Source organism: Aptenodytes patagonicus, chromosome 4 (assembly GCF_965638725.1).
Source record: "Aptenodytes patagonicus chromosome 4, bAptPat1.pri.cur, whole genome shotgun sequence".
Lineage (NCBI taxonomy): Eukaryota > Metazoa > Chordata > Aves > Sphenisciformes > Spheniscidae > Aptenodytes > Aptenodytes patagonicus.
In genome coordinates, this window is record NC_134952.1 from 58,824,254 (window position 1) to 58,848,272 (window position 24,019).

The 24,019-nt window shown below is 40.7% G+C and overlaps 1 protein-coding gene across 4 annotated transcripts in view; it reads left to right on the top strand.

Moving 5' to 3' along the window:
* The first annotated feature begins 4,661 nt into the window (after window positions 1-4,661).
* NPNT (nephronectin) overlaps window positions 4,662-24,019 on the top strand; it is a 53,357-nt gene continuing 33,999 nt past the window's right edge. For 2 of the 4 annotated variants that reach the window (XM_076336853.1, XM_076336855.1), the window contains exons 1-4: window positions 4,662-4,831; window positions 6,328-6,428; window positions 14,582-14,632; window positions 21,832-21,924. In XM_076336853.1, the coding sequence (XP_076192968.1) occupies window positions 4,761-4,831; window positions 6,328-6,428; window positions 14,582-14,632; window positions 21,832-21,924 (316 nt within the window). In that variant the 5' untranslated portion in view covers window positions 4,662-4,760. Of the gene's footprint in view, window positions 4,832-6,327; window positions 6,429-14,581; window positions 14,633-21,831; window positions 21,925-23,879; window positions 23,973-24,019 lie in introns of all 4 variants that reach the window. The other 2 variants (XM_076336852.1, XM_076336854.1) reach the window with 2 other exon arrangements.

Genomic DNA, 24,019 nt, shown 5'->3' on the forward strand with positions numbered 1-24,019 from the left:
TGACTTAGGGTAGTGTGGTATTTGTGGTTAACTTTCCTAGCCTCAATGAGGGTGAAATACTTAGAAGGGAGGAAGGATGGATTTGTGGTTTAAGTATGAAATTGGAAAACAGGAGATCTGTTTCTGGTTTGATGAAAGATGATTTGATTTGTGGGAAAATAATTTTCTGTTCCTTAATTTCTGCTTATGTAAACGGGAGATTTACAAAAAGTATCGCCTGATTCCGCTGAATAGAGGACTTAATTTATTAATACTTGTATTGTGTTCTAAGACAGGAAGGAGAAAGTTTAATATTAAAAAAAGTGGACTTGAAAGAAGTTATTCATTGAATGCCTCCCTCGAGGAAAAGTTACCTGGCAGTAGATTGCCCTGAAAGCAGTATCTTTCACTGCTGTGATTACGTCCAATTCATAGCTACCTGTAACAATGAAGGTAAATTTTAAAGTTGTTTCTGTGTGATTTCTGTCATGTCTGCCATTTTCTATCATCTACCATATCTACCAATATCTGTCAGCCTAACATATCTATCACTTGTGTCTTTTCAGCTCTTTTTTCTTAATACTGCCTGTCCAGTCGATGCCAGGGAGTATTCCAGAAACTGTTTTTGTTCTGTTGTTTTTCACCCTCGGGAACGGTTATAGCCACAAAGAGTGTATTAGAAACCTGTATTTAGCCCTGCAGCTGAAGTTTTAAACACTGAGACCTCTGGGCACAGTCTACCCCAAGTGAAGTGAAAGTAAGTATTGTTGTTCAAGAGGAACAGGTCCCACGCATACAAGAAAGGTTCATTTCACTAAAGAAAACTATAAGTAAGCTTCATTTCATAAGAACTGGGTTTCCTGTTGTTTACATGCTTTTTTAGTTGATGTTACTTGTATTACCAGCTACATATATTGCTTATGACATTGGTTCTTTAATGGAGCTTAACACTGCACTGTATTTTGTTTTTGAAAAATACGAGTACCGTACTGAGCGGTATCTTGAACACATTCCTGCATGAGTTTAACTGCACTGTGCCAGACGTCACTCTGTCACGCTCGCCATCCCAGAAGCAGCAGTTGTCATCACTACCTTTACCCTCCCTGCAGCAGAATTAGCAAGCCCCACTCCTTAGAGCATTTCTTCACTCTCTGCTACCTTATCGCCAAAATTCAGTTTTGTGTGTAGTCAGGTGTGCCTTTATCACTTACGGTGTAGAATACAGCAATAGAATATATACCTAGGGCTTCGTCTCCTGGGAAATTCTAGATAATTCAGAACCTAACGGGCTTTCTAGTGGCATGGGCAACTGCCAAGTATTTTAGACTCTTCCTCTGCTCTCAACAAAGAGTATCTTAACAAGTTTAGGGTCATGATTTTCACAGAAGGGTCTCAACCTGAGCTCAATATATCCATGAGACTGGAAGTCTGAGATGAGGATCATGGCTGATAGTGTGGCTGCTTTGGCACAAGGTACATAAAGATCTTCATGGGGGAATGGAAAAGAGTAAAATAAGCATGGTGGGAAGGATCACTCTGCTTGCATAAAATAAACACCTTTTCAGGCAAAATTTACCTTCCTATTTGCAATTGCTGCATGGGTTTTGACGTTTTCATTCACAAGGATACAGCATTGCTGTTCAAAATACTATGCCTTCCTCTGTGTTTCTGCTTCACTGTTGCAATTTGCAGCTAAAAACCTGACTATCATGTTGCACTCAACCAAGTGTCTTATCAGTATCTTTGAAAAAGCTTTCTTGGACACTTGTTCTTTTGTCCGTGCTTCACTTCATCCTCTGCTTGGTAGCTGCGTATGTGCTAGTCATCCATCTGAGTGCTTGATGCACAGCTGCTGGACTTTTATTGCTAATGTCTTGCTGAACATCAGGTCAGCCCGCCCTATGGCTTCAGCATTTACCAGGCTTTCATACTGCTTCACTAAACGTAAGGCACAAGAGTGCTTCTAGTAATACTTCCAACAACTTCTCCATCTCCGTCTTCTGTATATTGTATACAGTAGTATGCAATATAGTATACAACATAGTACCGCTATGCAGCATTGCATGAAAGGAATTGATTTTATGACATGTCCCTTTGGACATCAGAGGAGAAGTGTCAGGTTGCCCTAGACTTTAATTCACAGTGAAGTTCAAATATTGCTTTTGGCACCTGTCCTGAACTTGGCTGCGATGTAATTTGTGGACACTTTTTTTCTGCAAGGTGGAGAGATGCTGTATGCCCACCCATACAGCAGTGGGGTATGGAAGACAGCGTTACACACCTTTAACTTGTCAAGAGATTTGGTTCTTTGCCAGCTCACTCAGTAATCCTTTGAGCATCCTGGATATGAGAAACTACCTCATTAAGAAAACTCCACTGGCATTGATAAAGCATTGCCAAAATAAATTAATTCATAAATGACTCGATGTTCAGTCTCATTGATGGGTATGGAAGTGCAATACATGATCTTTCAGTGGCTGGTTAACTGTTTTTTCAGGCTGATGTTCCAAAACAAATTGTAAAGGCAGCAGAAGTTAACCAAGAGCAGACAGTCTTAATTGGAGTAGGCACCATGTCTGACCAGCACACTAGTATTAACATACAGGAGTGCCAAACAGGCTGCTGAGGAAATCTGAAATGCTGAGTGCAGTCTGGAGAGATTAAACGATCTTACTATCACTTGCGAGTATACATGCTTGAAAGGAGTAGCGTGAGCTTTAAAGTTGCTGTGTACATAAGTACCGCTATGCAGCATTGCATGAAAGGAATTGATTTTATGACATGTCCCTTTGGACATCAGAGGAGAAGTGTCAGGTTGCCCTAGACCTTAATTCACAGTGAAGTTCAAATATTGCTTTTGGCACCTGTCCTGAACTTGGCTGCGATGTAATTTGTGGACACTTTTTTTCTACAAGGTGGAGAGATGCAGGCAGATGCTGTTACCAGAAAGAAATCCCTGTGGTTATCACAAACAGGATTTCTCCCCTTTTGCCCATAAAATCTTGACAGTGAATTCATTCTGCATGGTCTGTTATCCCACATCACACATCCAAGCGGGAAAAAAAAAAGTGATCAATCAGTCAAGAGCTGGAAATCAGCTCTGTATTTCAGCAAGAATCTAACCTGAGCCAGATGCTCTCCTGTCTTTCCCAAATGCCGCTGTGTCATTGTCTTCACTGGCTATCGGCTTCTCATGCAAATGAAGGGAACCAGGTTTGGTCCTCAGTGCGGTTTTTATATCTATCTGAGTCCTCTAAGGGGGCTTGCTTGTTATCTAAGCATAGGTAACAAGCACCTTGCAGAATCACCACCTTGTAGCTTTTACAGTTATGTTTTCTCTGTGTCTGAAAAGTGCTGGGTTGAGGCTGTGGACAGAAAGCTTAGTATGGGGAACGTATGGTCCTGAAAAGATGACAAAAAGAGGGGAAGGGGCATTGGAGGGGGCTTTCTGCTGCAAACTTGAGCAGAAAGTGGTAAAACCACTCTGGGGAAGGGTGTAATTTTCGAAAGCTCACTGGCACAATTTGTATCTTGTGCAAAAAGTAGTTGTAGTAGTGTAGTGTTTGTGTAGTGTTGCTTGAATTATCTGTGGAGTGTTTTGAAGGTGGAAAATGCTCTGTACAGAACTACCAGCTCAAATTTAAAGCCTGAAATCGTATTTGGCATCCAAATGCTCCCTAAAGGGTTTGGCTTGGTGTTACAGCACAACCCAGATCATCTTTGTTTTCTGCTTCTAAGCTGTAGCCAGACCCTTGTAAGAACAGCTGATGAGCTTTAGCCTTGATTTAGGCGCAAATCAAAACCAATGCTGCAACCTAGTCCAAGTTGTTGGCCCCATCTGCCTGTAATCAGAGGGATCTCGCAGCAGCTCTGACCCTAAATTGGCGACAGGCTGTTATTAGAAGTGTCCCTCAGTAAGTCCTGAGAACTGTAGTTCATAGAAACAAAACAAAAATAACGGCTGTGTTTTAGCATGTTAATGTAGAGTGCAGATGCAGTCGTTGCTGTTGGTAGTGGTGCTAGGCTGTTGTTACATGCTGTGTGGGTAATGTTTAAAATTGTCACTTTTTTCTTCTGGACAAGGGCTGGGACACCTTATGTCACACATGCCAACATCTGAGAGCTATTAATAGAGGAGTGTTTGAGCCAGAAAAAAACCACATACACCTTGTAATTCTCTTGAAAAGCTTTATACTGGGAGAAGTTTGGTTGGCAAAAGAAGGCCAAATCTTAACGTTCTTGGCTGTAGATGTGGACTTTGCTCGCGGAGAGGAGTGGGTGGTTGCCCTACTTCATGAAGTTCAAGCTAGAAAAGCTTATAAAAGCTTAGTGTCTCCTTAGTGTCCTCAGACTGCGGTTTTTGCCTCGCTCGGCCCCTGTCAGAAGGAGTTGGGGGCTCGTTCCCACTAGCTCCTACCCCAAGTGTACCGGTGCGGCTGGCATACACCAAGGGGCCGGGCCCTGCCGGCGGGGGGCCGCGCTGCCAGGTGCCCCTCAGCGGGCAGGCGGGCGGCCCGACCGCGGGCGCCTCTGCCGGGGACGGGCGGCGCTGCCGCTCCCCGTGCAGCGCCTCCTCCGCCCGGCAGCGAGGCGGGCGGGCAGAGAGTGAGGGGCTCGCCGCCGCTCCGGAGCTGTCGCAGCGCAGCCGGCGTCGGCGGCAGCCGGACCCCCCACCCCGCAGGTCCGCCTTGCAACGCGGCGGTGGGGAGCGCCTCCGCTACCGCTGCCCACCCCGGGCCGCCTCGGCGGCCAGCCCGCGCGACGGGAGAGCCCCGCCGGCCATGGAGCTCTCCCTGCGGCTGCTCCTGGCGTCCTGCCTCTCCCTGGGGGCGGCGGGGGAGTTTGACAGAAGGTAGGCGCCGGCTTCCGCGGGCTGAGCGGAGGGGCGGTGGTCGGGGGCCGGCCGGGCCGGGAAGTTGGTGTTTCCTCGGGCAGGTCGGAGCCCCAGCGGGGAGAGCGGGAGGGAGCCCGGGCTCTACCCCGGGTCGGGCGGTGGGGGCTTCGGCGCCGGCGGCTGCAACGGCCCGCAGGCTCCTAACTGCCACTAGACCGCCGGGGCGCGAAATGGCGGCGGGGGGGCTCGTTAACGGCCCCCGGCGCTGCCTCCCGGCGAGGCGGAGGCGGCCGGAGCCCTCGGCGAGACTTGTCTCGGCGCTCCCGCCCCCCCAGCCGAGAAGAGGTGCCCGCGGGCACGGCCGGCGGGCTGAGGGGCCAGGCGGACCGACCGCCCCGTCCCCGCGCCCGGCGGGCGGCCGCAGGTGGACGCCCGGTGCCGCTCCCGGGGTTCCCCGGGACGGACTCGCTCGGCCCTGTACTCCCCGCCCTTGGCCCGCGCAAAGCGAGTGCCGCGCATTGCTCGGCAACCTAAATACGGGCTTAGGTATAAAAAGTTTATTGCTCGGGCAGGGTTGCGTCCTGCAAGAATTAAAACCAAAGCACTTTGCGTGCTGTAAAAATAAAATTAGTTTATTGACGCCTCGAGGCACTTGAAACAAAATATGGTGAAGATATTGCAACTCAAGTTTTAACATGAAGCAAGGTGAAAATGAATGCTTGGAGAGCGTGTGCCTCGTGGGTCGTGCTGAGCCGTGTCAGGTGTAGTGAGCGGCTGTAAGGCAAGTTGGAGAACGCTTCATGGAAGCCGCAAGGAGCAGACTGCCCAGCGCAACAGTTCTGCGTGCCTATAAATCAGCCAGCATGATCCCCTCTCGAAGGATTTCTTTTTAGGATTTGTTGAAGTGCAGCATTCATGTTATTTCAGCTTGTCTTTAAAAAACATTAACAATTCATGTCAATACTTTATAATTGCTTGAGACTGTGATATCTTTTCCTTGGAACAAGGGAAGACTACAGCTCTCCTTTTGTATTTAATTTCTGTTTAACAGTTCAGGAAGCTTTTGTTTTGATTTTTTTTCCTTTAATGTTTCAGTGAGAAAATTTGGCCATATATTGTGAAATAAACCAATGCTGAAACTTTATGATGGTGTGGTTTATTCCGCGTTACAAATTCTGTGTTTCAGACTTCTAAAATTATTCAATACGAGCCTGGGAGTGGCAGCAGTGAGCATATTGCAAAGCATGTCAGTTTTTTAAGGCTTTACAAAGTTACCGTAATTATCTTTTCCTCTCTTTGCCTATAGTCGTTTATAGTTTCTGAACTAAACACAGTTTTAATGATAGAAATATCATAGACTCAGCTTAGAGCAGTTACTGTTTTCAAAAACAAGGATATATATGCCCATGCAGGAGAGGTTTTTGCTGGTCTTTGTCTTTCGTTTTTCTTAATCTAGAATAATTTTAGCTACTTTCAAAATGTTTCACCAGACTTCTTTGAACTGTCTTGTTCAGGTGGCCCAGACAAATAGTCTCCTCCACAGGACTGTGTCGGTTTGGAAGTAGAATTGACTGCTGCTGGGGCTGGGCCCGATTGTCCTGGGGACAATGCCAACGTGAGTATCATCGCTGCTGGGGCTTCTAGTCACTTGTAGAAAAGGCTCGTACACACCTAGTCACATCTTTCACATGTTCACACACATTCTTACAATGCAGGGCTTAGGCTTTTGCATGTGTGAGTCTGACTTACTTAGAAGGATGTTGTCAGCTTAAAATTCTGTCTATCATTAACAGTACTAAAAATGATTGCAATCAAGTAAGGTAAACTTTAGTTACGGCAATGAGAATTTAGGAATTTCTGTTTGGTTTCCGCTTCATTTCATGCTCTGGTCTAATAGCCTGACGTAACGCTACACTGTGTCATGTTACAAGCACTACAGGGCGAGAATATTTGCGTCCAAGAAGGAAACCCAAATTACTGACATTTCACTTAAAAATTTGATGGAAATGTTCCAATTAATATTAAGTACAAACATTCTTTCAGTAACCCCAAACTAAGGGTATAAATCCACCTGACAGCATCCTTTTACTGGGTCACGTGAAGAGAAACATCTCTGAGATTCTCACATCTGTCTAGAATCTTTGATATAATTGCAGAATAACCAAGTAGATAAGTCTTCATCATTAACTACATCTTCAAAAAGTATTCTGTGGTGGCAGCTAGCACTGTGTAGAAGTTAAAATTGTCAGGAGCGTCATAGAGACCTCAGCTTGTTAAAATTGCAGCCTTTGATACTGGGGCGCTTGCTCATGTGTTTAACAGTGCATACATGAGTGATACCCCGTAAGTTTTTGCAGGAGTGAACCTATAAATACTGGTTCTCTTTTTTTTATTATTTATTTATTTAGATGAAAATGTCTGCAAACTGGATCATTTTCTGCCAAGCCATTTTTAAAGTAAAACAGGTATTAAATACTGTGAGTTGCTTAGTCTGCAGGGCAGTGACTATAGGTGGCAAATATTAGGCAAAAGATAGAAATAGCATTGGCAATGCAACTGTAGACTCTCAGCAAAGGTTTTGTTCAAATCTGTAAACAGCAAGACTGGATTCTTCCTTCCCAAGTGTGTTAAAAGCCCACAATGTTTAATAGGTATCTAAGATGACTGGTAAAAAAGCTATGTAAAGTACTTCTGGAACATAACATCCCTGATACGGTTTTTTGATGCAAAGTTCTCAGGTTGCTATCTCTCAGGCCATACCATGAATCATTTTGATTTTTAGGGCTGTAGTTGGTAACACGTAGTCCTTTCCTTGGGATCAATGTTTATAGAGAAGGAAGGAGAATGTGAGATAGGTTGATTGAGGCTACTCCAGAGATGATAGAATCTCTGTCCATCTTTCATAACACAGTTTTATTTGAAAATCATTGAGCATTTAAATGTTTGAGGCTACGAAGGCTTAACTGGCAAGTATCAATAATTCACATTGTTTAAAAAAAAAAAAGGCAACAACAAAACCAAAAAAACCCAAACCACTAAAAGGGTCTCACTGTGGCCCTTTTCTTAGACAAGTTGTCTCCTGTGTTGTGACCATAAATTGCAGCTCATATTTAGGTGGAAGTCAATTTCAGTTATATTTGTCCTTTAATTTCTCACTATTACCAAGTCTGACTTGGGGTTGCATTTTTGTGATCTTGGGAGACAGGAATAGCATAAAGTGATAATATAAAAAGATTCATAACTAAAAGTTGAAAATGAGACAAAAGTAATAATACACAGAAAGTGTTTTTTGTTTTTTACTCTCTGAATTTTGGCACTACAAATGACCTTATTGAGAACTTTTTCAGATACCATAAATGCTCTTTTTTTAAGGCTAAAGCTAGGTGAGTTCTCACTTCCTTCTACTGCATTTTAGTCTATTATTGACAGATTTGTTCTCCATGCACGTTTCCAGGAAGTGCAGAGGTGGATTTTATGTGGTCATCTCCAGTACTTGGGACCAGACTTTCAAAAGAATACAGTTTTCACTTAGGTGTCTAAATGCATTTTTTTTCCCCATTTTTTTTCACACACTGGGTGCTGATAACTTTTGAATTGCTGGTTCAGAAGAGTCTCGGACATTTGGGTGAAGAACTTCTTACTAAAAACTTAGCGGCTCCTCCTAGTTTTTAAATGGGAGCCAAACCCTTAGCAAAATCAAGCAAGAAAATCTGCCCCAGTTGTGGGTGGTGAAAATTCCAGTCATATCATGGGGTGGGAGACTGCACTAAATGAAAGTGAATCTTTCTAGTGCTCGCAGCCAAATAGAAAATCTGTAGTCAACTCTCCACCTTGGGAATGTGGCATTTGGTATGAAGGATTAACCTGGCACAGAAGGAAGCATTCCTGGCCTCAAAGGAAAACTTGAGTGTTTTACTGTACAAAGGAATATCACTGAAAAATTTCCAAAAAGCCAAGTACACAATTATTTCTCCTGCTTTCTCTATGGAGAAAGGCAAACCTCTTAGTCCCGTCCCCGAAATGAGTGGCGTAAATACATATCAGACTTTCTCTACTAGTTGTACGTTTTCTTTGCCGTTTCTAGAATAAATTATATTTGCACAATGAAAACAAGTATAGAGTCAGGCTTAAAAATTAGTAGTGAGACCCAATTTACAAATGAGTCCAAAAAGAAGGCAATAATGCTAAGCTCTTTATTAGTGAGCTTGAACTGCTTTTCTCAAACTAGTTTGAGCCATCCTGGGTATGCCCGCAAGTGCTATAGCACCTTTGGACTCTCACCTGCTTACTCATGCATAGTTTACTATGTAGGCACTGATCACCTCTGAATTTATCTTTCTGACAACAAATGTAAGGTGAGAGCCATGCTGGAGCCAGAGTGTAGCAAGAATATAGGCTCCAATACATGACAGGGTTGTCCCAGTTTACAGAGACCTCTGAACCATGATGAGCCATGGGCAAGTGATTGCTAACATACCTGGATACATTTCTTGCTGTCCAGCTGAGCAGCACCACCAAACGTGTGTGGGCATGCCTTCTGCCCATGGCTATTGAGAAAAAAATGTGTTAGTTTAAACCAACTGTGTGATTTACGGTAATGGTTTAATTGTGACAGAAGTTTAAGCCTGTATATGTCAGCTCTAACAGGGTAGGATTGTGGCACAGCTGACAAGCAGTAACTCATTAAGTAGGTAACTCATTAAGGTAACTCGGTCCTTCTGATCTTCCATCCATAATCCATCCATACAGTTGCAAATGGAAACTGAACTGTGTTAGCTAAACTTACTTTTGTAAGTGTGGAGTAATTCCTTTTATGTCCCTTTGACTGACAAAGCAGTGCACATAGAGCATAATCGTGCTTACTGCTGCTTAGTAACACCAGTCAGCATAACGCAGCTGTCTTTTTCACTCTTATAAACATGTAGGAAGAAGTTGAAATCAGGCCCCTCCTTTAATTTACACTCTTCCTTTAAAACATCTTCTGTCTCCTGTTAATAAATTACACCAGTCAAGACTTGTACATGTAAGGAAGTGCATGTAGGTCTGATCTGTCTGTAAACTTGCTTCCAAAGCCTGTCAGTGTCAGCTGTAACATCTCAGCTAGTAGAAATACTCTTTCTTCAGTGATGTGAAATTGCCTTCCCAAATGCTCTTTCCGATTCCAGCAAACGCACTTCGAAGATGTCCCTCCAACTGAAATAATCAAGAACTTTGAAACAGGTTGGATTTTTTTTTTTTTCCTTCCTTGCAGGTTGTGAACACCAAAGTGAGATCCAGGTTTAGGCAACTAGGTCCGTTTTGAGATTGATACAAATATAGCCATATCTTCAAAGGGGCTAAACAAACGTAACTCAGATGAATTCATTGGCATTTCGAAGTCCTTGTAAATTGAAAATCCATCACGCTTATTTAGTGGCTTAATCTAGATTTAGAACGGTGGATATATTCCATCCCTAATGTAACTAAGTAGCCTTTCTGAGGTTTTGATCTGGTATATAAACCAGGTTTATTGGTTAAACCTGGTGTGTAGAAACGCTAATTTGGAAGCAGCAGAAATGTTGTTTAAGCAACAACTCTTAGTTCATCTGAAGTAACCTCATCATCGGTAGAGCTGATCCTTTACACTGATGGACTCACAGCATCAGTGCTTTAAAGTTAGATGTTAAATATCCCAGTTGAAATTAGTCCAAAAATCCCATGTTGTTGCCCAGCCTGCAGGATTTACTTGCTCCTTAATAAATTGTAGTGGGAGTAATAGCTGTAAGTGGGAGTAATCACACAAAAGCCTACTTCTGTGAAAAATGTTATGTTGATAAAGTACCTGATAAGATGTGTGTAAAAATAGGGCTGTTGTCTTGCATTTTTATGTGTTACTGTTGTGCACACAGCAAAACTATAACCCAGAGCAAAAGTGAGGGTAGAAGGAGTTTCTTCTGGATTTCTGCTCTCAGAGTAGGGGGTTTTGACTTCCTGTGACAGAATGTTTTTGGTGAGAGCAGATATCAACAGTACGTTTTTAATTCATAACTCCTTTTGCATTGTAAGGCAACTGCATCTGTGGTACTGAGTGTGTTGTCCTAACCCAGAACCCATTAAATGGGTTTTAAAGTACACAGAGAAAACGAAGTCAGGGTTTGCATCATTGCACACATCTTGCACAAATGTACTTTTCTGTGTGCCAGCAGAAAAAATTTGCCTTAGGAAGTTGATTCAACTTTTTTTTTTTAAAAATGTGTTATTCAGCATTAATTTTCATGGTTTGAAATACTTGGGGAAGAGAATTTCCAGCAGTGGTAGGGCTGGAGCTCAGTTCTTTGAGCTGGATGAGAAACGTCAACTGCAGAATGAAAACAGTCATGTCCATTCCTGTATTCTAGCTACTGTAGTCTAGGAGACCTGCTGAAGCTTGTCATCTCATCGCCCTAATAAGATGTCTGTGACAGTATTCTGCAGGGATGGCTGTCTTTCTGAGTGTTTCTCAAGGAAAGGATAATCTGGGCCTTGTTGTCCAAGTGTCTCTGCTAGGTCAGAGGTAGGCCAAGCAGCAGGAAAGTCCTTGGAACTGCTGCTGACTGACCCTTGCTGATAATTTGGTGTACAGAAATCAACTGTGAATATATATGCATATACTGAGCTCTGGAACCTGGTTAGCCTATCAGAAAACTAAAATACGGGATAAGAGATGCACTCATTTCATGCAGAGACTTATGTGAGAAGTAGTGTGATGCTTTTTATTCCTCAGTATGAAAATGGAAGTTCTTCCCTTCGGTTTCCAACAGACCATGCTAGGGGTTATTTGAAAATTAGTAGCTGTTCGTGGACGTTTTTGCCACTAATCCATTTTGGTTCCCTGAAAGTTATTCTTAGAACGAATGGTCTACCTGCCTTGCTTTTAGCTGGCTTACAAGTCTCTCTGTAGTTCTTTCAAAAGCTATAAAAATGGTTACCACATGCGTGTGTCTTTCATGAACAAAATGCACCTGCTTTGTACTTGGCTGCATGTCTGTTTGTAATTGATTTGTATGCTAGTTATATGTAGTCAAGGTACACTGAAGATGTAGGCTGCCTTTTGCTTCAAAATTTCAGCTGCAGTTTAACAGCAAAGAACTGTGGAAGGAGATACTACTTTAACATAGATTTAAAAGGTTAGCAAGATTTTTTTTAAGAAAAGCAATATAAACCAGCTTGAATTCTCATTCTGGATTACAGTTTGGACAACTCCTTTGCTAGAGGTGATGGCAAAAATGGTTCCTTTTGCTGTGTTCGCATATGTACAAAATAGAAGGTTGGATCTGCAGCTTTTATAAACGGATGCAGATCTACTGTCAGATCCCCTGTTGGCATGAGTCTGCATGACTGTTGGAGTCAGCAGAAGGCACTCTGAGATTTTGTCTGGTGGACAGAAATTTTGACCCAACAGAAGATGCTTAACAGGAATAAAATCCCACTGAACATGGATTTTACAAGTAGTGATGTTATTTGATTACTTCACTCATTTCAGTGTTGAATTCTTCTTAAACAATAAGAAAGTCTACAAAGTCTGTCTTGAGAAGGGGTTGTGAAGATGAGTGTGCTCTTTCAGAGCATCCATCTGTTGTAACTCCATCTGTTTATCTCCCTGTGCTGAGGTTTGAGTGTTCTACCTAGGGAGCAAAACCAGAATAGGTCAGCAAAGTTGTTTCCCACCACCTTACGCTAAAACCATGACAATTGGCTTAAAAGCCTAGGGACAGGGCAATCAAGAAGGTGTGCAGTCAAATAGCCCATTAGTAAAAGTATAAGTCAAGCCATTAGTTCACACCTCCCCTTAGCATTGCATCATTAAAAAATGTTAATTGAAGGATGTCAGGTTAGCATTGAGATTTAGTCAAACCTAGTAGAAAGCATAGTATTTCAGGAGGTTCTTAAAGAGGACCTGTAAGAGAGAGAGGGGAGCTTGGGCAAGCTGGTACAGCAGATGCAGGCATAACCAAATGCTTTGCTGGGGACTGTGCATGCTGCTGCCTTCTTAAAACAGTTGTGAAGAAACTTACACTGTCTGTGCTGCTGCTTCTGTCCTAATGAGCTTTATTTCTATTTATCTCTGTTCACAGAGATGCAAGGTGGTGGTGGCGGGGCGGGGGAAGAGGTGGCTGTGCTTTCATTGATGCCTAGAAGGAGATTTTGTATAACCAGCAATGATGTTGATGGGAGTTTACCCATCTAAAACATCTCATACATCAATGGGAGAAGAGGCCATGAGCTGCTTAGGACTTCTGTTTCTTGCACATAACAATGCTTTCAGTGGAAATGGCAATTCTGTATAGTCCAAGATGCGCAAAAATAAAACCATGATTTTGTCAATAATGAGCCATGAAAATACTGGCTTCCAGGAGGCTGACCCACTAGCAGAAACCTCCTAAAGTCACTAAGAGTTTTGTTACTGAATTTGTGGATGCAAGAATACAGTCTATATTAATGCATTGTTTTGGCAATGTTTAATTAATATTGATATGCAGCATGTCTGCTTCTTCTAAAATGACCAATATTTTTGTGCATCCCCGGTACTTTTCAAAGAAAAGACATTTTATACAGAATTGCAATACTGCTATGCAAGAAAAAATGAGGTTTTGCTATTTTTATTCAGTTGGGGGTTTTTTTCAGTTTAGAAGCTTTATGCTCTTAAAGCAGTTATGACTATACCACGTTAAAGATACAGTATCCTTTTCCACTTCCCCACTGCATCCCTCCTGCACTTCGTACGTAGAATAATAGTTTTGCAGTCCAGTTTTGCCAAGGAAATCTCAACAGTAACACAATTTGACCATTTACAACTGTAGTATATTCCTCTCTTGGGGAATATGCTTGGGGAGCCTCCCTCCACTGTAACAAACGCTAAGGGACTGTCTGGTTAAAACTAATTTAAACCAATATAAGTTGCAGTCATAGCAAACCCTTAAGTGTTGGTAACGTACTACTTAAAATACAAAGAGTTGCTGTTGCTTAAGTCCCAGTCTTTTATAATAAGTCTATGTAGCCTAACAAGCTATGCTGCTAACGTTAATTTTATTGGCAAATAAATTGATTTAAAATAAGCCTGAAACATAAATCTGTGTTTCCATCTTATTTAACTTCTGTCGTGTATCTAGTTTCATATGGTAGTAAGAGCTCAAAAGGTCTCTAAGCACTAGTTTTAATTTAGATGACATTCAAAATTTAAACATTATAAAAATGACCAGTAAATTTATATGCTAGGATGTTTATTGGTTGCAGATGTTCAGATACTTATAAATGGTTGTAATTTTAATTACTCTCAAATTAGCATCCAGATGCTAACCCTTCATGTTTGCTCTGTGGAGACGCAGCATTAAAAATACATACCTATATTTAAATGAAAGGATACTGTCTCTTTAAGAAAAGCATTTATGTTCTGTTGATGGAAACGTTGAACCTGAACAGTGAAACATGAGAATTTTTACAAGTATGGACCATATGAAACATGACAAAGTGTAGCTCCTTCGTTGATTGAATAAGAATAGCATCACGTCATTATATTTAATTACTCTTATGTATCAGAATGTTTGTTAAATCTCATAATGAAATACTGATGTAAGGTATTTCCATTTTTAAATGTGTACCAGAATTTTTTTTATTTCAGAAAAGCTCTGAATGTTGAATGTGTGTAAGTCTCCAGGAATGTAACAAGTTGATAAAAACCCCAGCCAAGTCCATCCTCCTTACAGAAAAAAAAAAAGCTGGAATTTCTTTTTTTGGATATTTGTTTTGCAGCTTTCTACGTCTTAAGGCAGAGAATAGCCAGCCTAAGGTGCCAGCCCAAAGGTTAGCTGAACATATTTCTTGAAATAATTTTGGCAAGCTTATGACTTGGAGTTATGGCCTCTAAGTCATAAGTTTACATGAAAACTCTAATATGTGACAAGAAGATGTAGATGTTGTTTTATTTTTTTTCCTTTTTTAAACATTTGATTTGGGGAAGATGAGGGGGGAAGGAAATTAACAGGGCTGTTTTATCCCAGTCACCTATCCGATGAGATACTTTCTAAACCATTGCACTTTTCCCTTTTCACTCTTTTCCTGTTTCTTTATATTACCCTCAAGCCCCAGGCAATATCTTTTCCTTCCTGCAAATTGTTTATTCTCCCAGCATCATATTTACAAGCTGTCAGACGTAGGAGGCCTAATTTGCTTTCACAGTATTGAATCGTGTGCTGCGGAGGTTAGTTTGGGATGGCTGAAGCACTTATTGCCCCCCATTGCCTGCTTTGCACCTCCACTACAAGTTGTCATTCCCACAACAGGGAAACTTTACAGCCCCTGCTCTACAGCAGTGTACAACCTGGCACGTTAGAGCAAAGTGAAGTCAACGCTTGTTTACATTGGTACCCAGGGCTGTAGTCTGCTGCTGCTAAGGAATTGATATGTCTTGTTTACTTATCCCTGTGGCGGGAGTACCAGTCTTTCGAAAGGGGAGCAAAGCAATCAGCTGTTCATCTGGCTGTGAAAGTCAGCTTTGTTACTGTGATGCAGAAGTAACTCTGCCGAAGCCAGTGGGTGTTAACATTCTAATAAAGAAAATAGCAATAGGGCCCCGTTTGTTTTCTGCCACCACATACAGAGACACTCGTGCTACCCTGCTTCTACCTGCTGGAATTCAGTAGACACAGAAGGATTCAGGTAACAAACAGGCATTTGAGGTGATAAAGCACCATTCTTTAAGCAATTATCATAAGCCAGTTGAAATGCAAACATGAAAAGATTGACAAAGCATGAAATATTTCTTGCTTTTTACATTTTGCATTGTGTTAGATCAAATTTCTCTGATCCTTAAAAAGAGTATGTAAGTACATAAACATTAGATTAACTTCCACCGACTTCATGAAATCCTATTGATTTCAGTGTTACCCGTGCTTAAGTTATGCATGCTTTTAAGTGCTGTTCTGAATAGCAAGGCATTAATGAACCAGGGTCTGGATTTGTGTATGCAATTTAGAAACACATTTGGCAGCAGTCATAAGCAAGCAAAGAATTCACTGCAATGAATAGCCCACACTGGCTGCAGTTTGTCATGCTAATGTGCTGTTACCAGAATCATATGTGCAAACTGAGTAACTGATTTACCCAGGCAAATGTAGTAGTTGTGCATGAAAAATTAGGAGCCACTTACTTAATGGAACTGTATGCTTTAGATGGAAGCTTAAGCATGCATTTTGACAACATTTGTTATTGTGAATGTTACAAATAAGAGCAAGTAATTTGTGAAAAAAATATTCCGGCATTAGATACTACTGTTTCATCTGATGATGTTATCAGTCTCTAGTTACAGAAATTGGTCAAGAACATTTATTATCTTTCAAAAAATAGAATAAGGAATGTTTTGCAGTGAAATTATCTGAAAATTAATACCCAGTTGCCCTAGTCAGGCTTATTAAGCTCTGCAGAGATCTATGTTGTGACTGCTAGTACACTTACTTGGGAAGCAAAGTTATTTTTTCAGAAGTAATTCTTTAATGTGAGTTATGGGTATGACATGTTTTTACCACCTACTGGTTAACTGTGTGGTAGGTTAAGCTTTATGCGTTCTCCTGCATTTGTGTGTAGTAACTCTGAAAGAGCTGCAGCGATTTATTGTACAAATTAGCTCATACCTTTGGGATCCTAGATCAAAATTACTGTGAATAAGGCAGATTTATTTTCCTGAGTGTGTGTTTATGCAATTGCATAATTTGCAAGGAATTGCAAAAAGTAAATAGAAATAGACAGACGTGAGCTGAAGCTGGCTCTGAGAAGGAGAAATACAGAACGTGAGGTTGTGGTCTGTTAGCAGCACAGGAAAAAGGGAGCCAGTTTCAGGTGAAGGAGGAAGCATAGAGGAAAGCTTGTTTCACCAACATGCAAGTCTTGTTATAAAGTTGGCACTGAGGGAATGTAAATAGCGATCTTAAGATTGGAAGTCTGTTCTGCATTCAGCAGTATAAGAGGATCCAATAAAGGTTTGTGAAGCTGAATAGTATGTAATCATCTCTGGGCTGATGCACAAATAACTTTCTGTGTTTGAGCAAACTGAATTTTAAGGAGCTGGGATTTAGAGTCAGAATAAAAAAGGGGTTATATGTTACTTGGGAAGAGAGGGCAGAAGCAAGGCCATTCAGGCAGGTGGTCGGCATAGTTTGTTTCGGATGCAGGTGTTCTCATGCATATTTTTAGACTTCAGAGAGGTGAAAATGGAAGTTCAAGGACAGTTTGGACATCTGCAGTCTGGCATTTTGAGGCAGATTTGAGTGGGGGGATGCAGAAAGAGCAATTAAAGACTTTGAGGGCAACTTCTGTTAATGAAACCCTCTTGTGGGCATCACGCAAGAAAGAAAATGCAAGGAATAAAAAATAACTGTTAAGGGACAGAAATTAAGAGGCAACGCAGAGAAAAAGAATGTAAGAATTATACACAGAATTATACTCAAGGCTGTTTTGATGAAAGACATAGCTGGCAGTGTTGGAAAACCAAAGAGGAGTTAAATTGGTAGAGATACTCCTAAGAAAGCTCAGGGATTTCCATTGTTGGCCACAAATGAAGAGGAGTTAGGCAGGTAGGAACCAGGCAGTGCAACCGTCTGGTTAGGACTCTACCAAACAGTATTTGGTAATCAAGAAATAAATCATTAATGTTAAAATTCTAGATGAGAAGGAATAGAGGGGACAGCATGTGGTAGTCACCCATGCCCTCAAAAGATGGGCAGCTTAGTACAGAGGAACTGACAAAACCTGAGGGGGACTTCCAAGTCAGTTCTGAGGGAACTGTGTGCAGGGAGAAAATACAGATGAAATTTAAAAAACCCAACATTATGGACCCATAATTAGTTGATTGAATGTGTTTTTCATTTATTGTATTTATGCAACAATTAAAAAATAATAATTCAGAGTGATTGAGTCATGCTCAGACACCACCAGCAGCTAGTCGTGGCTGGGAAGATTTGGTGTCTTCTGGCTTTTACACAAGCATAACATGTGCTAACAGCATGTGCATTTCACCAGAAATTCTTTCTCCCTCTCTCCCACACTTGGAAAAAAACCCCAACCCTAAACCCAAACCACTCATTCATGTTTCAATTCCTTGTGTTATTTTTACAGGAAGTTTAATTTGGCCTGAAGTTTAAGTGAGACTTAAAATGTGGTATTTATCATCTTATTTTGGAGGAAAAGGTATTTCTTGCCAACCTTTAAAATAGGTACTTGGTTAGATTTTTGGCCAAATAAAAGGCTTTAGGATACCTCCTTGACTCCATTGAAGTGGTGGGAACTGAGACAGAGCAAGTCTTCACATATGGCCCAAAAAAAGGATTTAAAATATCAAACTGAAATGAATAATCATGAGACCAGAGTTTATTTGCTGGTATCTCTTGAATGAATTGGGTAACAAAATGAAATGGAAAGTTTAGTTGTATTTTATTCTATGGCCTAGATAAACAAGAAGCAGTTGACCAAAGATGAAAATAGCTGTGCTTGGGATTTCTTTCTGTTTATCTCAGTCCACATTACTACCCGATGGGAGTGCCAGTTTAAATGCTTTCAGAGAGGAATCCTTGGAGAAATGGTAGGTCTTTGTTGATACTGATTCAACAACAAATTAGCAATCTTGGTTTTAGTGGCAGTTGTCTATACAAGCGTACTTTTAACTTTTGTTGAAAACAATTATTATTATAAAGAGTAGAAAGTTTTTACTTCTTTATGGCAACCTTTTCAGACTCTTACCTTCTGGACTTCATTGCCCTAAGTGCGTAAGAGAGCGACTTTCTCAGCCTGGTGTAACTCTCCACTGTCTATATTTCCTTCTTGCCTAGTAGGGAAGTGAGTGTTACGTAGCAGACTGAAATCCACGGACATGGCTTACTTCAGTCATTGTAAATGTGAGTTGATCGGAGGGAAATGATGTTCTATTGGTTGTTGTGGTCGGTTGTGGGGGAATTTTTTAATTGTCAAGATGCAAAAAATATTAGTTGGGAGACTTTTTTCCTCACTACTTGTGAGTCTAATTGTGTTAAAAAAATGGATAAACTCCATGTGATTGTGTGTGAGCAGAGCAACTGAAATATTCTATTCTATTCAATTCTATCTGGAATTTTGCAAGAAAATAAGTAGAGTGGAAAATTCAAAGAAAAAACCCGGTCGCATCAGCATACGTAGTATATGCCTAGACTCACACCAAACAGCTGAAATAATTGCCTGCTATTAAAAGAAATGCTGAAAGTCGGGCTTAGGCGTATTTTTATACCTGGATCACATTGTTGACCATGTTCAAACGGAACCCTTGGGGAGCCAGCGAGTGTGTCTCTGCTGCCATGCCCTCCTCTGGAGAAGGGAGTATTTGCAGGCTGCAGGTGGCAGAGCCTGAGCCAGCCCACCTCTCTGGTGAATGTTATAAGGCTCTTTGTCTTCAAGTATGAGATCTTTTTTCTCTATCTGACCTGCTGCTAATTTACAATCTATGCAATTGAGGGAGGAACCAAGACTTTAAAAAAGTCAGTTAAAACTAAAGTTGCCACAGGTTCAGCTGCTGAACTGTAGCACTTCACACCAAGCTGATCCCATGATGCTTTGTGATTTTTAGAGAGTAATTTTTACCTAACTGTATCCCACTCCACAATATAGATTTTCTTTAAAGTACAGTTGAAATTTCATGGAAGCTTTCAAAAACATATAGTCATTTCTGTTTCTCTACTGTTGTTTGGATCACATCTTTTTCTTTCTCCCCAGTGACTTCAAAGTCATGAAGCTGGTCTTCATAGTCTTTGTTTTGCTGCCGTCACCTCTAATTAGACTTGGGTTTATGATGTCAGGAAGATGAGAGTCTCAGTGTCTAAATGAGCTCTTACACAAAGAAGATCTTTTTTTCTGTTTATGACCATAGTGATTAAAAACGCAGTAATTGTTTCCAAGTACAATGTTCTAGAAGTTTTTCATGATGTATCAGTTGCTCTTCAGTCAAATCTGTCCATTACCCAAGGGCGTACTTTTTGAAACGTACCTTTTAGTAGTCTAAGCAGCCCCCTTTCCTAACGCTTTAATTGAGAGGTGTTTCTGAATCTGAATCCCATTTCTTTGTTTCTGGACAGTGTTTACTGGAAAAAAAAATCTTGCATTAACTAGAAACATCCCTCTCTCTTGCCTTTTAAGATATCCCTTACAACAGTTTTCAAAAAGAGACTGCACCATCGTGTTAGGAAGATCTGTCAAGAGCTGTAGATTTAAAATAAAGTTTTATGTTCTTAGGGGATATCGCTGGCCATATATATATATTAAGAAAAAGTTTAAAGAAAAAAGTGCGCTGATAATAAAGGGCAAATGCAGTCCTATAACTGGAGCAAACTCCTTCTACGCTAACAGTTGCTTCTGTGGATGCATTTGTGGGAATTGCTGATTCTGGATGCTTTGAATCTTATGGAAAAGATTTTAGAACATCAGAGATGTATTTGCATAGTTCTTCCACAACCAAAACTAATCTCTTGTGCCTGTTTTAATTTTGTTTAATTCAACCCTGTTGAACAGCTTGGCTAGAATGCAAGCTACATTTTTGAGGGCCTTATAACAGATTTCTGTTAAATTACATCCTTAATACATCCAGTTTTATGATACAGCCTGTTGTCAGATTAATTAATATTACATATGGATCTAGTTAGTTACTTTGCAAATTCCAAATGATACTGTTAGTTTAGAAAATGAACTTAAAGCCAGAGTAAATAGTAAATCCTGATTACAAGGTATTCAATTTATGCCACCCTCTGATTCCTATCTAATTTGTGTCCATCTTGCTCAGTAAGCTCACCAGAATTTTGCATTTGCATTTTGTCATATAATGATAAACAACATTTTAGAGCATAGTAAATACTTTAGTTTTCCAGTAGGTTGAAACAGTATATTTAGTAATAGAAAGACGTTTCTAATAAAAAAGACTTGGAAATGTTGTTTAAAATTTTCAGCTGTAAAATGGTTTCCAGAGTTATGCAGGACTCGTTGCTCTCTGAAAATATTCCTGTTAGCTAATCCTACATCAGTAGAAATACATTTGTGCATTAATTCTTATATTTCTTCAAAAGCAATGCTTGTTTTATTACTGAAGTTTTAAAAGTTTGTTTTATTAATTTTATTTGTGTTATATTGAGAGAGGTACCAAAAAATGGCTTCCTAACTATTATTTCTTGGAGTTCTGTATTTATGCTCCATTTGGTGAATTAGAAATTACCTGGCAAATTTGACTCTGGAAGCCGAATAGACTCAGACTTCACATTCTGAGACTATATCTGTACGGCAGGTTGGGTAATAAATGCTTGAAATGTTCTGAGTAGAAGTGACTTAGATGTGTGCAGTGATAAAGCAGCATATTACAGTCAGTGTTGCTTTTGCTTTTACCCAGTCCTTTTTTCCTCCAAAAGAAAAAAAAATAAAAGTAATTCCCATGCCAGAATCCAAACACCTGAAAGGGAGAGATTCAGGGAAAACATTGCTTAGTAAGAGGGTAAAGAGTATTGCCTTATAGTCATAGAGGAAAACGGTGAATGCTGGGATCTGTGCTGCTGCCTATCAGTGACTGAACTATGGCTTTGTTTGTATGTCGCCTATGACATTGGTGTACGCATTTTCTATATAGCTGGGGCATATTCCAGGTTTACCAAATTTAATGGCATGAATCATAGTACATACATACATACATAGAGAGAGCAAGTGAAGGCACAGTGCCTGCTTGCTAGTTAGGTATTAAAAGGATTTAATATCCCAGAAACAGCACAATATAGTGCTGTACAAAAATAGACTACTAACAAGCATCTCACTCTTCCCACAGGTATTGGGGTGGTGGTTATTTTTGAAAGTGCGCCTGATGTTTTAACAGTGGTATTTGACGCATATAATGATGTTGAAGGGAGGAACGTAAACGATACTATTTGTTAGGTCATTGCCATTTGTTTCAAAGTAAAGTGCTGTCAGCCATGACTGGAGTGGAAGAATAATGAGTATTCCTCTATTTGCAGCTGTATGCCAGCCAGGATGCAAACATGGTGAATGCGTTGGGCCAAACAAGTGTAAGTGCCACCCAGGATACACTGGAAAAACCTGCAACCAAGGTAAGAAAGTGAAGTCCAAGACAGAGAATTTCTTCTTGAAAGCACAGAAGTATTGTTGATCCCTCTCCCCCCAAATGCTGTGTGTGTCACCTGCGATTATAGGGTAATGAACTCATATACCAGGTCTGTTACTGCTGTAGCTATTCTGACGTTGGGACTGACATTTGTAGAGTCCCATGTGTGACATGTTGATTTTAGAGTGAATAATTTTCTTTAAAAATAAATATATATTTCTTTTCAGATTTACTAATCCTTCCCAAACTGATGTGGAAATGAATGTTGTATTTTTCAGTTTTAAGTTTCATTTATTCTGTCATCTCTCAAATTATCCTGTCTCCTTTTCCCTTTACTCTGGGCTGACATTTTAAAGGATGGGTTGTTATGGTTTTATTCTTCTACACCTGTTTTGGTCAGTCTGGAACTTTTTTAGAAAACAGTGCAGTGAACTAACAGTTGTTACATGTATATGTAATAATTTTTATATGTACTAATTACTTTAACAATATCAAAAGAATGCTGTGCAAATTGCTGGAGGCTGCAGTCTTGAACTAAACTACTCACTTTCCGCTAAACGCTAAGGAAGGAAAAAATGTGGTGATAAATGATTAAAGGAAGGCAGTATTGTTCAACTATTCTTGCATGGTATTGGTGGCAAAGTTGCCATGGCAGATGTGCATGAGGTTTCTGGGATGCCTGCTGACTGTGGTGTCCCAAATGTACGCCAGTTCAGGTGACTGCAGCCTGTATCTATTCTATTATATGGTGAGACCCTTGAGCTGTTCCTGGGATCAGGGTATGCGTTCTTGCCACGTGCTGATTCCGTGTTAGGATGAGACCTGAAAGTGCATAGTGGATGCAGAGTCTGCTTTGTCTGGGAGGAAATTCAAATCGCACAAGATAAGTGTGAATTCTGTTATTATACCTTAATATAGCACCTGTCCTGTTCAGTCCGTGGGCCATCTATCTCATTGCTGTTGTAGAATAATAATTAGTAATAACAGAAAGTAATGGTGTTGGCAGAAGAAATGGTGGAGTTCCCCTGCAGAGGTGGAAGTCTTTCTAGGATGTGTGAATGGTGCTGGGCTATAAAGTATGCTCAGATTCTTGGTGAATGGCGTTCTTTGAGTACAGGCACTGATAAACAGGCTCTCCATCTTATGTGTTCATGAGCCTCGTGGATCAAGCCGTATTCCAGGGACCAATCCAAGAGAAGAACCCAGCCTTACAGGAGAGCTGTTGAACCCCGACTGTGTGATGATGCCTGAATGCTTGTCCTTTTCCAGTGGCACTGCAGCTGCTGTGGCAATCTAGACCTTGCTTTAGGTCACTCAGAAGTTAGGATTAGCTGATACTTCTTTTATTATGTTGCTATCATCAGCAATTAAATTGCAGTGATTTTGCACAAGAGCTAACCATGTACTCTCCCCACAGTATTCAAGTCTCCTGAGCAGCTTTAGTGTTTCCCTTCTAGCTTTTTGATCCAGGTTTACAGCTGTAACCAGTTAAGAAAAAAGCTGAGCAACTTTAAAGAAAATACTCTGTGCCAGCTTTCTAATCTATAGTGATAATAACGGAACTAATACTTCTTTCAAAATGTGTTCATCGGAAAATTGATACCTGCTTTTCAATAAGATCTATGTTCACAGACAAATACAAATAGTTGAAAACTTGTGATTTTTGCTTGCAGTCTAAAGCATATGCAGGTTAACTTCGTGTGGCTGGGAAAGGTTGTCTTTATGCAAGGAATGTAAGGCTGCTTTTCTGTAACTTACTATCCTCTTACCCTGTTTGTTCCAGGAACATGGTGCAAAGTTTGCTACTTTCTCTTTTCATAATGCAATTCTTGTCAGCACTTGAGAGATTTTGTTTGTTTGTTTGTTTAAATTATGAAGTAATGCATATTACAAAGATCTGGTAATTTCATTTTTATTATGCCTTCTTCCTATCCTGTGAAGATGAGCAGCTATATACAAGTCCACCTGGTCAGAGCAGTGAAGCACTTCTATTCCACCCCCTGGATCATCACGCAAGAAATATAGCATCAAGGGGTGAGATGGTCCTGTATTTCAGGTGGCGTGCTCCTTCTACCTGCACG